Source organism: Halichoeres trimaculatus, unplaced genomic scaffold (assembly GCF_033239565.1).
Source record: "Halichoeres trimaculatus isolate MK-OKI-2021-1 unplaced genomic scaffold, fHalTri1.1 fHalTri1_scaffold_13, whole genome shotgun sequence".
NCBI lineage: Eukaryota > Metazoa > Chordata > Actinopteri > Labriformes > Labridae > Halichoeres > Halichoeres trimaculatus.
The window spans coordinates 27,916,158-27,931,516 of record NW_027437191.1 but is presented as its reverse complement, the minus strand read 5'-3'; the positions used below and the strand labels follow the sequence as shown (position 1 = coordinate 27,931,516).

At 39.6% G+C, this 15,359-nt stretch overlaps 1 protein-coding gene across 1 annotated transcript in view; it reads right to left on the bottom strand.

The window, feature by feature from the left end:
* Positions 1-617: 617 nt before the first annotated feature.
* Positions 618-15,359, bottom strand: part of tbc1d32 (TBC1 domain family, member 32) — a 107,070-nt gene continuing 92,328 nt past the window's right edge. Inside the window, exons 33-34 of the mRNA XM_074684569.1 lie at positions 10,284-10,472; positions 618-1,149 (exon numbers count right to left, since the gene is read on the bottom strand). Of these exons, the coding sequence (XP_074540670.1) occupies positions 1,030-1,149; positions 10,284-10,472 (309 nt within the window). The 3' untranslated portion in view covers positions 618-1,029. The remainder of the gene's footprint in view (positions 1,150-10,283; positions 10,473-15,359) is intronic.

Here is a 15,359-nt window from a genome sequence, read left to right as displayed (position 1 = left end):
CTTTAAAGGATTTAGATAGATTTGTTTGCTGGACAGGGCGGGATGAGAATATTTTTTGCTTCAGGATGAGGTGGAGATGTCTATTATCTTTAGATAAATGTAAAATGCTAAAATAAAACATAAGAAAACACCTTGAGGCTAAATTTTGTGAAGCTTGTAAATGAGTTTTGCGGCAAAAAAAATTGTTTAATTCCATGAGTTGTAATATTCACCCTGTCTACATGATAAACATCTGATCATTCCTCACTGTTCGTCACCACCTGTCTTGTCCTGTGTCCTGCACACTGCCTGTAAACACTGGTATGTGAGCGACGGATGGACAGGACAAAGTGATTTATCATTCAGGCCTCAGCGTGTCTGAAGAGGGACAGCAGAGTGGAGACAGACAGAGAGTAGTCCAGGGTTACTAATGAGGGGTTTATCACAAAGATACAACCTGCCTCATGCATCTTTCATACAAAGACCTGCATGAGTGTACGAGCGGCAGAGACTGTGGGACGCTCTGTTGCATGTTCGGGCATTAATGATTTGTGACACGGCCGTGAGAAGGATTCAGAAACAGATCATATTGAGACAAACCAAGAGCAATGTAAAGATTTCTTTTATTCACAGCCGAGGGTTTTAATATGAACAACAAAACATCTCAGATATCAACAATGTAGAAAAGTAATAAATAGATTTTTTTAAGACTCATTCAGTAACAAAGCTGAGTGATGAATCAACCTGACTCAAGGTTTTTCCTGTCTCCAGTGTTCTGTTGTACTTTTTAAGCATTTTCCTTCAATAGATACATCCTTCATGTCATACTTCATAGACTTTGAAGAGCTTCATCCTGAATTGCATTTCCTCCCACCACTGTAGCAAGAGGCAGCATCTTCAATCCAATTGGAGGGTTTTCTTCATCTAAAGGTTTAAGCTCTTCAGCTCTTCACATGTTCAGTGAACATCCCAAAGCTCCATTAAACCAAAAATTGTCCAACAACCAATTTAGGAATATTCCTGTTGTAACACAGGATGGTCTGGATGCTCTTACTCCACAGGGTTACGGATGGTTTTCATGTCTGTGAGAACGATGTCTCTGTATCGTCCCTCCAGTTCCTCCATGAACTCCAGGTAGTTGCTCACCTTGAAGTCTTGGATTGGCTCCTCCTGCAGGGGAAGAGAGATTTGTTAGAGGTTTAATCCATTCACAATTACCAGACTGATTAGAGGGTGAAATTTTTTGGCCACTAAAATAGTTTTCGTTGTGGATTGTGGCTCTAGAGGAGATCTGAGGAGATAATCTCCTAACAACATCTAAAATTTGATCACAAGCTGTCCTGAGAGAAAACAACCTTTTTTTTCCCATAACTATATAAACTTAGCACAAAAAGTGCTTGATGATAACAAGATCTCTGTCTTCTGCGGAGCAAACCATACACTAATGGATTCTTTACTAGAGTGTCAGCTTTACAGCTTTACACTCAATTTTCCAAATCCCATGTAGTAAAACGTGACTTTGGTGTAAACAAACATGACCAAAAAAAAAGGAAAAAGCAACGATGGCTGTTTTTGGCCTCTTGAATTTCCGAAAAAAAAACCCCCACAAAAAATAAAAACTAGTATTGAAAAAGTTGTGAAGACAGCAGGGACATGGGCTGTATGAATAACAGCCCGATTTAGAGGTGGGTGAAGTAGTCACAAATATTACAGGTAGATTTCTTCCTTCCTTTTCAGTCAGTCAGCTCGCATCTTGATTGGCTTTGCTAAGGTTCATGTGACATCACGCACTGCAAATAACTGGAATCTTAACAAGTGTTTTTGTCTTACTTTCAGTAGAAAATGTCTTTTTAGACTTAACATATGCCACATTCACCTCACCAGTCCAGAAAAATGTCATGTTTCAAGTTATTTAAATACAAAATGAGGTCTGACTTGCTAGAAACAAGTTAAAAAAATCTGCCAGGAGAAAAGTTACTTGTATTAAGACATTATTCTAGATTTAAATACATTTTCAAGCAAATTTTTTCTTGTTCCATTGGCAGATTTATTTTAACTTTTAACAAACAATTCAGACCTCATATTTGTGTTAACATAACTTGAAACAAGACATTTTTCTGGACTAGTCAGGTGAGTATAACAGGACAATTTTGATGAAATAAGACAAAGAACACTTGACAAGAGCTCAGTTTTTTTTTGCAGTGTATACATATTGTGTACGCGCTGCTACCCTCTGGGGGAGCCCCACACACTATAGGATTTCTAGTCATAAATATTAAACATGTTTATTATCTACAAACTTTCAATCTGAGGCCTTTGGAGCAGCTCTGACTGGAAAAATAACTCTTAGCCCACCCCTACAGGAAAATCGCACTCAATGTCATTTGAAGACATCAGATGATCAGATCGGATTAGCATTGGCAGAGAAGATTTGGCAAATTTTCCAATGGCGCAACCCACATGCTCATCTCTGCTGCTCATCCCACAAATACATGTTCATTACAGATGTGGCTCCATTTAAAGGGAAAGAAACAGACTTTCCAATGTTCTGACATTTATTACCAGGAAGCACTGTTTCAACAAAGAAATAATTTACCAAACACGTTTCCTTATTCTAAAGTCCAAGTTTAAAAAAACTTTACTTCTTACTTTAACTTTTGATGCTTGAGATATTCATATATTTGTTTCATAACAAGAATAAGTCTTATTATACTTAATATGAGCCACATTCACCTGACCAGTCTGGAGAAAATGTCTTGTCTTAGTTATTTTAAGACAAAAATGAGGTCTAAATTGCTTGAAACAAAAAAATAATAATCTGCTGATGGAATAAGAGTAATTTGCTTGAAAATTTGTGTAAAACTAGAATAACGTCTTAATACAAGTAACTTTTCTCTTGTTCCATTTGCAGATTTTTTAACTTGTTATAAGCAATTCGGACCTCATTTAGTCTTTAAATAAGTTGAAACAAGACACTTTTCTGGTCTGGTCAGGTAAATGTGGCTCATATTAAGTCTAAAAAGACATTTTCTACTGAAAATAAGACAAAAACAATCAATTAGATTTCCATTTTTTCCATGTAGAGCTAGGAGAGTTTGATAGTTTTGTCCCTTGCCACAGTCTCCAGCTCCCTGAGAGACCTTTACTTTGTCACTGAAGTTAAAGAGAAGCAAATACATAAAACTTTTGTCTAACCAACACATCAATTTTCTGTTTCCTTTGATTAATTTGGGACCCTTAGTTTAATCTTGGGTCCCTATGGTTTAGCTCTGCAGACAGATATTGGTTTTCTATTGCTGCAGAAGGTTGCTTACTTAATTATCAGACACTTTGTCGGGAGGTGAGGTGTGAATAATCTGATGTAACCTTTTCATTACATTGGATTATTTTACATTCAATCTTTTTCAAAGTCACAGGTGCACAAATTAAACTTCCTGAAGTTGCAACCTGCAGGCAAACAACCTTGTTCGCAGTAATGAGGTTTTGCATGTACATCTAAATGAGTAGCAGCATTTCCACAGATGCACAACAAGACATGCTGTGATATTAATCGTATAAGAGACGAGAACTGGAGCGGACAGAGCGTTTTATTCAGCTCATTTGTCTCATCATGGTTTTAACTGTGGCTGCTGTAATTGCTGCCTGAGCTGCACTTTGCATCAGGATAACCACGGCCTCCTGGGCAACGCAAACAATGCAGCAGAGCAAATAGCTGTCTGTGTGCATTATGCTGTGAGTGGCAGCAGCAATTAGCCGGCTGAGCCGTCGCTACGGCACATCGATGCAACACATTCAGGAAAAACAAAAGACAGAACTACCTGAGTTCACTCTGCATCACGATCCAAGACGACGACCTGAAAATCATCAACATTTAATGATTCCCTTTTACTCCTTTGATGTGGGTGAATTAAACTACTGTTTTGGAGGCAATTAACCCCCATAAGGACAACAAACATTCTAATATCATCCATTGCCTGATAGTGTTGAATTTCTTAGCAGTTAAACTGTTATTTTGCTGAACTGACCTTTGTTTCAAACAGAAGTAAAGATGAAACTCCCGCTCTGAGAAAGACCGATCTCATGAACCTCATTTCCTGTATAATTACCCCAAACATAATCAGCCGTTATGTCAGGTAACATCCTGAAAAACCACAGAGGGCTGAAGTGCAATGAAAAAAGAGATTAAGACCAAACCAGTGAAAGTTATTCCTTAAGTGAGAGAAATAAAATGAAAGTGAGGTGCCGGCAATCATTCGGCGGGGAGTCAGTAACGTCAGGAAGAAATGAGTTTTCAGTCTGATGGAGGACTCTGCAGTGGAAAATCTAGGAAGCAGTGCATTACTCTAAAAAAACACTTTTTCTATGAGAGAAAATTTTAATTAAATGGTGGTATGAGTTACAGGTCACATTCTGGACATGTTTGATGTACTGATTGTAATATAGTGAGGGTTTATTTTCAGACATTCCTCAAAATTTATTAAATCCGTATTTTTCCTTTTGAAGATCTGGTACTCATAGGTATACAGATGAATCAGTGAATCACTTTTCCCTTTATGGATGTTTGCAATAAACTCATAGCACAAGTAGTAATGAAATGTAATTTTTCTTTAAACCAGCAGTGTTTTCTCACTCAGCAGATCTTACATGTTAGATGGCGCCTTCGGTATGAGGGTCAACTTTCACTGATCGGAGCAGATCTCGAGGGAAGCTGTGAGTTTTTGGTACTTTTGTATATGTGTATGTAATAATAAATATAACTTTGTTCAATAATAAAATCTCAAAGTTTTTCACTATAACACATTTATTTCTCAATATATTAGCCATAGACTGTATATAGAGTAGACAGCATGGCGCCGCCATTTACCATTGTACAGTTTTGAAGCCAAAACACACGTCACAGGCACAGCCATTGGTAGCCATTGGCAACCGTTGTGCAGCCAGAGCCTGAGCAGCAGAGGCTACAAGGAATTCTGGGACAACCTGAGTGGAGCAGGGCAAAAAAAAAAATTACATTTTTAAGAGTCTAATCTCTTCTTGAATCTCCCTACCAACATAATTTACTATCCCTGAAAAAATGCACAAGAATGGCAGCTGTTAATCATCATTCAATGTGGCATAAAACCTCTTTTTTAACCTCTTGTAATTAATGAAAACAAAACTTTTCAGAAAGAAGAGGACTTGAATACTCGACAGCCAAATCATATCTTCCAATCACCACAACAATCAGACGTGAGAAACATTTCTACGAGGTGTATTAATTATTTTAAGTTTGACCACAGCCCATCTGGAATGACTGGGAGACAGTTTTTTTGACCTATACTGCAGCCAGCCACCAGGCGGAGCAGTTTTCACATTTTTTTTACAGTCTATGATATTTACTTGCAATGCTGTGGTCATGTCCAGCGTGGAAAATCTCCTTCTCGCCCTCTTCCTCATAGTCACAAGGATGTTTTTAGGCACCGAAACACGGTATTGTTTAATTTTACACAAATTGGCACAATTGGCAGAACTACAGACGTAATTCAGTCAGCACCCATAAAAGTACCTAACTTGGTACCCATCCCAAGTAAAGGTGGGGTCACAAAACACTGATGGGGCCATTAAATGCCCTTCAAAACTTAAAAACTATTCAAATTGCATATTTCATCCATTATAATAAAAGTATTAGTAAGTAAAGGAGTTTAATCTTTACCAAACCTTACAAGTGTTCGATTGATGTCACCCATTTCTTTGTTGAAGAAGTCAGGGTAGTGATGGTATCAGTACCAGCAGATTAACTTAGGAAATCCAGCAACATGTTCACATAGATAGTCTACAGCAGAGGCAGTTAGCTTAGTCCAAAGGGACTTGGCTTTGTAACCAGAGGGTCCCTGGTTCAAGTCCTGGCATGGAAGTCTGGCATGTTTTGCTGATAGCTGGAAGAGGGGTGGCATAATTTCTGAGCTCTGCCAAGGTGCCCTTGAGCAAGGCACCATACCCCAACGACCCAGTGTTGTATGTCTCTTTGGACTAAAGTATCTGCTAAGTGAAATTTCAAATTGTGATTTTCTATCAATCTCTATTCTATCAATTTCTATAAGTTGTCTGATTTTGGATTGGCCTATAAGTTTATTCTCACCTCAGGGTGTCTCCGGTCTCTGAAAGTGTTTTTTGGGGGGTCATGGGCTGAAAAGTCTGGGAATCCTTTGGCTAATATGTACTTAAGGGATAATGTACAGTGAATGGGTGGTTATGCAAATAAAAATCTCTCTAGGTTGGGCCTTTACATCTGGGGTGAGCTCACCCTGTCAGGACTCTAATTTACATAATCATCCACTATTCAAAGAAGTTGATGAAAAACATTGATTTCTGAAGGTATCTTTAGAGATTTGAAAATAATTTATGCAGCTGAAGAACTATTACCTTATTTAAAAGTCAGTATTTTTTCAGCCTTCCCTGGAAACTTACATTAAACTAAATGTTTCAATTTGCGGTCAAGTTGAAGCATGACCCTGCTTAAGTTTTGTAATATGCCTCAAATTTAGCTTTATCATTAAAGGCACTAGAAATGAGAAACTAGACGATCGAGCATGATGAACGTTTCTATCCTCATTGAGCTCTTCTTTTTCTTCTCTTTCTGCTGTCGAGTAGGTGTTGCCTGGATTGCAGGACAGGGTGTTGCTCCGGTCTTTCCTCTTGCTCCTCAGGATGCTCTCATATCTGAGCCCACTGACTTTATTCACCCATTCTCAAGACCTTTCTTTGACCAAAACTAATATTTTTATATAATATTTTATTCTAATATTTCACATTGTCAACAGGCAGAGTGAAATGTGACTAATTCCTCTCTGGGAATTGATTCGTTATGATGTGTGTATGATGTGATCAGATTGCTCGTGATGTTGCATTTACCTTCTTTTATTGTGTTGGTTTATCAAAGAGTTTATTTGTGTGTATTTTCCTTTTTCATAGAGCAGCACTGTAAGTAAAGAAGACCCGTAGTGTCAGCCAGGACTTTGCATCATGAAATTAATCCCAGATGATCAAAAACTGGAGCGGCTTTGCCGACTAATTGATCTCACCAGGAACCTGCAGCAGAGACAGCTGAAGCTGTGAGGAGATAAGCAGAGAAAAATCCCAGGGGAGAGTCATTTCAGGCTCTTTTTGAGAGTCTGGGAGAATTAAGATGAAGGTGCACAGACGTGATCAGCGTCAGGCTCGTATGTGTTTTTTTTAAGTTTTGATATAAAACACAGAATGTGCTGATGTTCTGCTGAAGGCTTGACAAGTGACGTGAGCTGCTTAATGCCCCACATCATCTCCAAGACCCATCCACCATTAGCACTTCTGAGGTCATTAAGTAAGCTAATTAATGTTTTAATTACCAAAGACTTCCATGTTTTCTATGAGTGATGATTTGTTCTAGAGCTCAGCATGAATCTGTGTTTTCAGTAAAACCACATTAAGAGTTTATTGGGTAGTGGAAATGAAATATTACCGCAGTATTACGGCTGCACTAAGAGGGAAAGAAAAACTGGATAAACAAACTTTGTAATAAAATAAAAGTAAACCAGAAACTTTAACAGAGAACCCACGGTAAAACAAGTTGATATTTGTGGTGACAGGCAATTTTTCTCTGAATATAGAGAAACTGAAATTAAGTTTTCAGTTGGTTTGTGGTCTCCTGTAGCCTCCGAGTCAGTGGCAGATTTATGACCCTTCCTCTCCTCTAGTTTCCAACTCCAGCTCCACTTTAAATGTCCGTAAGAAGTCATTTGCCTTTTCAAATTTTAATTTAGATGAAATATAGATACAACACCCCAGTGAGGCAGGATAAGTGTAAAGGGTTTCAAAAAAATCCTTTTACTTTTTCTGTTGGAATAAAATACTTCCTTCACATTGTTCCAACAGAGAGATAGAGACAAGAAGGGAAGATAAAACCACGGACATAAAAAGGCAAGTGTAAAACTTTTACCAGTTCAGCTCAGGACGAGGCTTTTACAAGTTTCTCTCACACAAACACACACACTTGCGCTGTCTCTGGGAGCAGTATCTGATGCCACAGCTCATTAGAAGGGCTTCCTCAGATAAAGCTTCGGTAACTGATCTTTTATTCACAAAAAGTGTCAGAGGCAGCTCATGGTGATGTTAACACCCCAGCTATCAGCCGGAGACAAGAAGGATTGAAACATTTAGCGAGCGCTTCATGTCAGGGACCGGCCTCGCGCACAATGCTGCTCTTTAATATTTCAGATATTAACAGAAGTTCACGTCTCGGAGAGTGACCCTGAAGATATTTCACTGAAGGTCTAAAGTCGCACTCTTCAATTCAGCGTAATCCAAAATTTACAACCCAGAACTTATTTCAATGAGATGTTAACTCTAAGGAAAAATACACCGATGTGGGAAGTTTTGAGAGTGAATTCAAAAAAGTCGATTTGCTCTTCTCTATGAATGTGAGTCAGGGATCAGTACTGAATGTAAAAGGAGAGCTGTGGAGTTCAGTGGAGGTCTGTTCTTATATTTAACATCCAGATATGAGGCCAAATAATAAAGAAGGTCTGCGGTGATCCTGAAGAGCTCTCAGAGTGTAATGATCAGCCTAAATATAACATACACAGAGAATAAGGAAGTGAGAAGATTTGTGTTGTAGTCCAGGAGAAGTTGGTCTTGAAAGTTATAATTAGATCAACCTTACTGATGTTTAACAAGCAAATGGGTAAAAGTGGATACATGCCATTTGTGGCGGCTGTTTCTCCTGGTTTTTGGCCTCTTTTTTTTGCCATTTTTGCATTTGGAGTGAAAAATTCCTTTGTATGGCTCAACCAAACTGGTTTTGTCTTCAGTGATATTTTTACTATTTCTGCCCTTGTGTTTGTCTGGAGATCCTACATGTAACCATGGCTTCATTGTTTACATGTGAAACCAGCTGTTAGCAGCCTGTAGCATGACAATGCTAACTAGTGCAAGGCCAGATGTTTCCCACAAGGTGAGGAGAAGGAAGTGAGGATGATGCGCTGGCTCTTAGGTGAGAGCTAAGAAGTGATGGCATCAATCTGTCCTTCCACCCATTGGGAACCAGTGGCGATTGCTCTAAGACTGCAAGGGAAGCTCAGCTTCCCCTAAAATTTCCCCAAAAAAGTGGTGATATGTTCTGCTGTGTGAACATTTCATTGACAAAATCTGCGCCAGAATTTCTTCATCTTTTGTTCAGAATCAGCTACCTATCACAGGTAACTGGCTCCACCTCCTCCTCGTTCATCCCCGCAGCGTCTCAGCGCTTTAACACAGTCGGACGCTGAGCGTCTTCTGACTTCAGCGGGGAAGCGTAGAGTGGGTTGTTCCACTGTGGAAACTGGACGGTCATTGGATAAACGCTGGGCTTTGTCCCGCCCATCGGACGCTCAGCGTCTCTGGGGGTCTATGAGACAGTGGGCTGGCCTAGGCGCTGGGCTTCTGCATGATGATTGGATGATCTGTCTGAGGCCGAATCCCTTTTTGATTGACAGTGAAATGAGCCAGTCAGCGATCTTGTAGTATAACCCTCCACCGGAGCATTTTCTCAGTTGTTCTCGACTGATCCAGAGATTTTATCGATCCTTCGCGAGTTTAACTTTCTTAAAAACAACGAGCGTTGAGAGAACACTGGTAAAATCCCTGGAAAAAACACCTGGTTGGTACGACAGGGTCACAGATCATTGTCTTGAAAAGGAACTTACGTTTGAATAAATAAACAAATTTACAATGTAGGCTGTAAAAAAATTAGCTTCCCCTCCTTGACTGACCAGTAGCCATCACTGTTAGGAACCTAAGATCTATCTCCAATAAGATGGACGAGCTAGCTGTGCTAACCCAGCAACAGAGGGAATACCAGAAAGCAGAGTAGCATCATGCTATTCACAGACATGGCTGACGGAGCTAACACCAGACACCAACGCCACATTGGAAGAGCTTCACCTGCTGTGAGCAGACAGGATCCAGGAGACAGAGACTGAACAGACTGATGAAGAAGCTCAGTCCTGGACCCTGTGGAGGTGGAGGCTGGCTGAACTGGAGACTATTGGAAAAGCTGTCATCATCTATTTTCTTATGTTTTTTTTTGCACTTTCTATAAACCTTCTTACTTTTGTTTTCTTGATTGCTGCTGTGACTCCTGAATTTCCTCCTGATGAATAAAGTATTCTATGCCATGGAGGTAACTTATGATAAAGTATCTACACTCAAAAACCTGAAGGGTCAACACCCTGTGTTTCTCTCTTGACAAGACCAACAGCAAGTTTGAAAGATGTCTAGAAATACTCTGTTGTACAGACTGTCCACCTCACCTTGAGGAACACCTGCAGCTCCTGGGACTGTGTGCGCTGCAGGATGTCAGGCTGCAAGTGTCTGAACACAGACACACACATGTACACTTGATAGTCAGGACCCATCACCACACAGGTGGAAACATAGTGGCAGATTTCCATCCAGTCCAGGTAGTTCCAGAAACACTGTGTCAACCACTGGAGGCACATCTGTGGTGGGAAAGACAAAATTTGAACTGAATTAAATAAATTAAACTTTCAACAATACATGACAAAGTCTTTTTTAAGCATTACAAGTTCCTCATTTAAACCAGAACAAAACAAAAGCCTACACTGCCCTGTGATATGAAAGATTAACCTAATGCTTCTGGGAATTTATTAATCATTTAGAGAAATATTTTTCACTCTGTGATAAATCAAGGGGAGATGAGATGTCTCCACTCTTACAATGTCATCAATCTTCAAAGTGGTCTGTTATAAAAAGTGATTACTAACTGTTGTCACAGTCCCGTGAAAGTTTTTTGGCATATTAATCAGTCTGATGACCTACTACATTTGTTCAAGTCATTAGTTCAACTTGAATCTGTGCAAAAGCTAAAGATAATTTTATTTCAAAGCCATCATGAAACCTTGAAAGTCGTTGAGTTCACCTGAACTTCTTAGTGGTTTCAGAGTTCAACCAAGAAAACAGAGTATTGTGAATAAAGTTGCTTTGTTTGTATTCATGAACATGAACATTTCTAATTGGCCTGGAAAAAAAAGCTTTTTAATATTAAAACCAGATTACTCAGAAACTAAATTTTTTACTCTAAATTAAAATGTTATATAGTCTTTTCTTGAGATGCAATAATGAGCAATCAAAAAAAGTTTGTTTAACTGAGACTCCTTTGGGGGGTACATTTTTTACAAATATTTTCAGACCAAGTAAAAATGAGCTGAACTGTGCAGTATACACAGAAAAAACAAAACAGAAAAATGACTCAACAAAAGTAGGAATGTGGGCATAAAATATCAAAATTTGTTGCTGGTCAATACTGAAATTATTAGTTAAATTGAAGAAAAAAACATTCACTTCTTTTTAGAAATAGGCCTAAAATTTCAGCCACGCACCACTAGTGGGCACTGTAGCTCAAGTAAATAGCTTCTGCCTTAATGCTTTACTGCTCAACTACCATGACGTAAACAAGCACAGATGCACAGATGAAGGTGTTTCAGTACAGGAATGTGGATGTTAATCTGCTAGCAGAACTGAGGGCTCTGCTAGTTTTAGCCACACACAGCAAAATTCTTCACAATAAAAAGTTGCAAACAATAACAAAGGGGGCGTCTGTGGCTCAGGGGTCACTCAATCAGAAGGTCGAGGGTTTGATCCCACCTCCTGTGACCATATGCCAAAGTGACCTTAAATAAGACACTGAACCCCAAATTGCTCCCCCTGTTGGTCAGTAGTGTGTGGAAGGGTATGAATGTGTTACCTTAAACTGATGGATAGTTTCTGCCATTGTTTATGAATGTGGTGTGGATTGGCGAATGAGCTGAGCAGTGTAAAGTGCTTTGATTGGTCATAATGACTTGAAAAGAGGTTTATAAGCTTTTGTCCACTTACTATTTACTGAATGCAAAATAAACTGTGCTCTATTTTTAAGTATTTTCTGGGTGTTTGTCATAATAACCTCCACCAAGGAGGTTATGTGTTAGGGAGAGTTTGTCTGTTTGTTTTTCTGTGAACAACGTAACTCAAAAACCAACAAACAGATCTTGATGAAATTTTCAGGAAATGTTCAAATGGGATAAGGAAGAAGTGATTACGTTTTGGAGCTGATTCAGATCACCGTCTGGATCCAGGACTTTTTTAAAGGATTCTTTATCATTGTGAGATTGGGCCGTTTTCACCATATGTGAATATAACATATTCATACATATTAAAATGCAACTCAAAGTGCTTCACAAGAGAAAATAAAATAACGAAACAGGAAACGATAAAAAATGAAATCCCGCCCCTCCCACCCCAACATAATAGAAAATAATAGACCCGACCCCCCCCACACACAAACACTCCCGCACCTGCACTCACAAACACAGTAAAAAGACTGGTAACACGGCATGGCACTGAGAATCCAGGCGAGGAGAAGCCACCCATGGGAGGCCATCCACACCGAGAGGCACCGTAGTCTGCAACCACAGGAAGCGCCACCACAGAGACCACCCCCCACAGGCCAGGGCAGACTCCACACGTAGTGCAGAGCCTCCTCCAGTCCGCCCAGGTCTGTGGGATCTCCAGGACAACATCCCCCGTGGGCAGACCAGACACAACTCCCAGTGTGGAGGGCCCCCATGAGGAAAGACTGGAGCTAAAAACTAAAAGATTGAGACAGGCTACAATGATAAAATATCCGGAAATGTAAGGGTTTGCATAATGTAAAAGTAATAAAATGTATCACCACAATTTCTGACAGATGTAAAATTACGATCCAGATTCTGGCAATATTCTGGATACTAAGATCCAGAATATGAAATATGTACTGGGTCATAACTTACAACACTGTCAGGTAACAAATTATCGTACAAACCTGCAAGTAACACCAAATTGTAGCAGACAGTCTGCTGAAAGGGAGTATAACATTAAAGTCGTAAAGTGTTACGTGTCAATCACAATATGCCTGGTGGAGGTCTGCGCTCTCAGCTTTTCTAGTTTAGAATTCTGTTTTACAAACACAGCTTTCGCTAAAATAGACAATGTTTTTTTTCTTAATTTTGTATAGTACAGCTATTCAAATCATGAAGCCATGTGTTAGTTAAGAAAAAAATCTGCAAATAGTTGGTTCAAATATGGCTCCAACTTGTGGATTTACTTTATCCTTTGTGGCACTTTTCATGACACAACCTGTCATAACACCTCTGTGTATGTGAGTGACACTCAGTAAAGTCACTGTGAGTTCGCTGTGTGATCATAAAAGAGCAGGGTCAGGCGTACGTTCCTGGTTGCCTCTTATTTGGAGGTGTTAGCAGTGAATACATACTCTTCAAATCCCCAAGCTAACTCATTATCTCACCTCCAGAGGTTGTGAGAGGTTGCTTTTTGTGTTCTTGTGTGCCTGCTTACACACTACATTCTCCTTTCTTGTGTTGTATTTGTGATATTCAGTTTCTATAAAGTTGTAGTTCATCGACACTTGGCCTCTTTTCAGCCTCAGCCTTTTGTGTTCTCTTTAAAGGCATCCCTGCTCTCCTTTGTGTCTGCTCTTAAGAAGTGAGTCTGGTTTCTGCTGCTCTGAAGCTGTGGTTTAGTTTCCTTAAGACTTGCTATAGAAGCCAGCATGTCTCTATTTAAAACTGTCTCCCACCTCTTCCTTTTAATCGCTCACCATTGTTGTGTTTATTCCTTTGAGGAAACTATTACAGCCTCTTTGTTCGTGGTTGTTTCACTTCCACCTGATCCTGATGCTGTTAAATTTGTATAAGATTAGATTAGATTAGATTTGTATCCTGTTAGATTTGTATACTGTGTTGTTGAGTAATGTAGTTCAGGGTGAAGCTGGATTTGTCTCATAAAATTGAGTTCATACGAAACAAATCCTGTTTATCTCCACACTGCCACGACTGAGATAATGAATAGTGATTTGTTCTTCACCCACCTGCAGATTTAAATAACAACTTAAACTCCACAGCTGCACCCGTGTGCTCTATATGTCTGGAGTTTAAATGCACTTTGTTTGCTTTATCAGCTTTTCTAAATGAATCTTTCTGAAACTTGTTTACTTTGAGAGTGAAAAAAAATGATAACTCACGGCAGTGCTGAATATTGAGCTGGGATTAGGGGACAGAGAGACATGGAGATGCATGCAAATGTTTTATTTCTCCAGCTGATGGCTGAGCTGAGATCTGTGATATTAATGCAGAAGCTCCACCAGGGGGTTCCCACCTGTTCGAAGTTGAAATAAACCAAAACAAAGGAATCTACTTATCTACAGGAGAGAGGAGAGGATGATGTGCCTCACTTTAGGGATGTGTTAGTACAAACTTTGCAGCTTAGCATGAACCTAAGTCAAAACCTTTTGTTTTATTTCTAATGAAAGCTTCGATTTAACTTCAGGAGGAGTCAGACACACATAAACGCACATGCAGTGTCAACCTTGGCCCGTATTCATGAAGCATCCTAAGGCTGAAAGTAGCTCTTAGTGACGTCATTTTTAGAAAAATCTTAGATTCTTCAGATCCTAAGATTTTCTTAGAATTTCCCCTCGGTAAGATAAAAGTTATTCACAAAGCGTCTTAGGCTTTAAGACAGCTCCTAAGGTGAAAAACTGTAAGGAGGAGGGAGGAGGACTTTTAAGACGCCCAAGAGTGAACACCGATACTGGTGTCAGACTTTCCCAACACACTACAAACAGTTTCTGCCACCTTAGACAGCTGTTTATCTGGCAATCCACCCCCTGAGCAGTCTGTTTATTGAGCAGATGAAACTCTATAAGGGTGTATTCACACCTGGATCGTTTGGGGCAGTTGTTCCAAAACAGTGAGCAGCCCCCAAAACCCTGGTTCGTTTGGGCATATGTGAACACAGTAATCGAATGCGGGACAAAACAAGCGGGTCCAAATCGCCAAAAATAAAAGGTCTTGACCCCAGCAACCGGCACAACTGACTTAACTTACTTTAATTCTTTAATCGGAAGATGGGCCCAAACAACATGAATTTCCCTTTGGGGATCAATAAAGTATATTTTATCTTTATCTTTACCTTTATCTTTATAACTGTGGCTCACACTGTAGTTATGGGGGCAGTAATGAGCCTGGTTGACAACTGTACATTCAAAACAGTAGAAGAAAAATAAGGAGTAGAATCAACCACAGCTGCGGAAGGAGAGAAGACCGAGAAACTGAAGAAAATTAGTCATGGGCTCACGTGGAGCAGTAGAGAAATGAAGTGAAGTTAAGAATTTAGTCTAGTGACATTTTTTTAGTCAATGGAACCTGGCAAGATGGATCTGCAGGATTTTAGAAACTGAATCAGGCAGGTCCATCTGCTCTGCAAGGGTATGACTTCTGACCAATGAGAGAAAAACAATCGATCACATGTGGCATTTGTTTACAACTTTG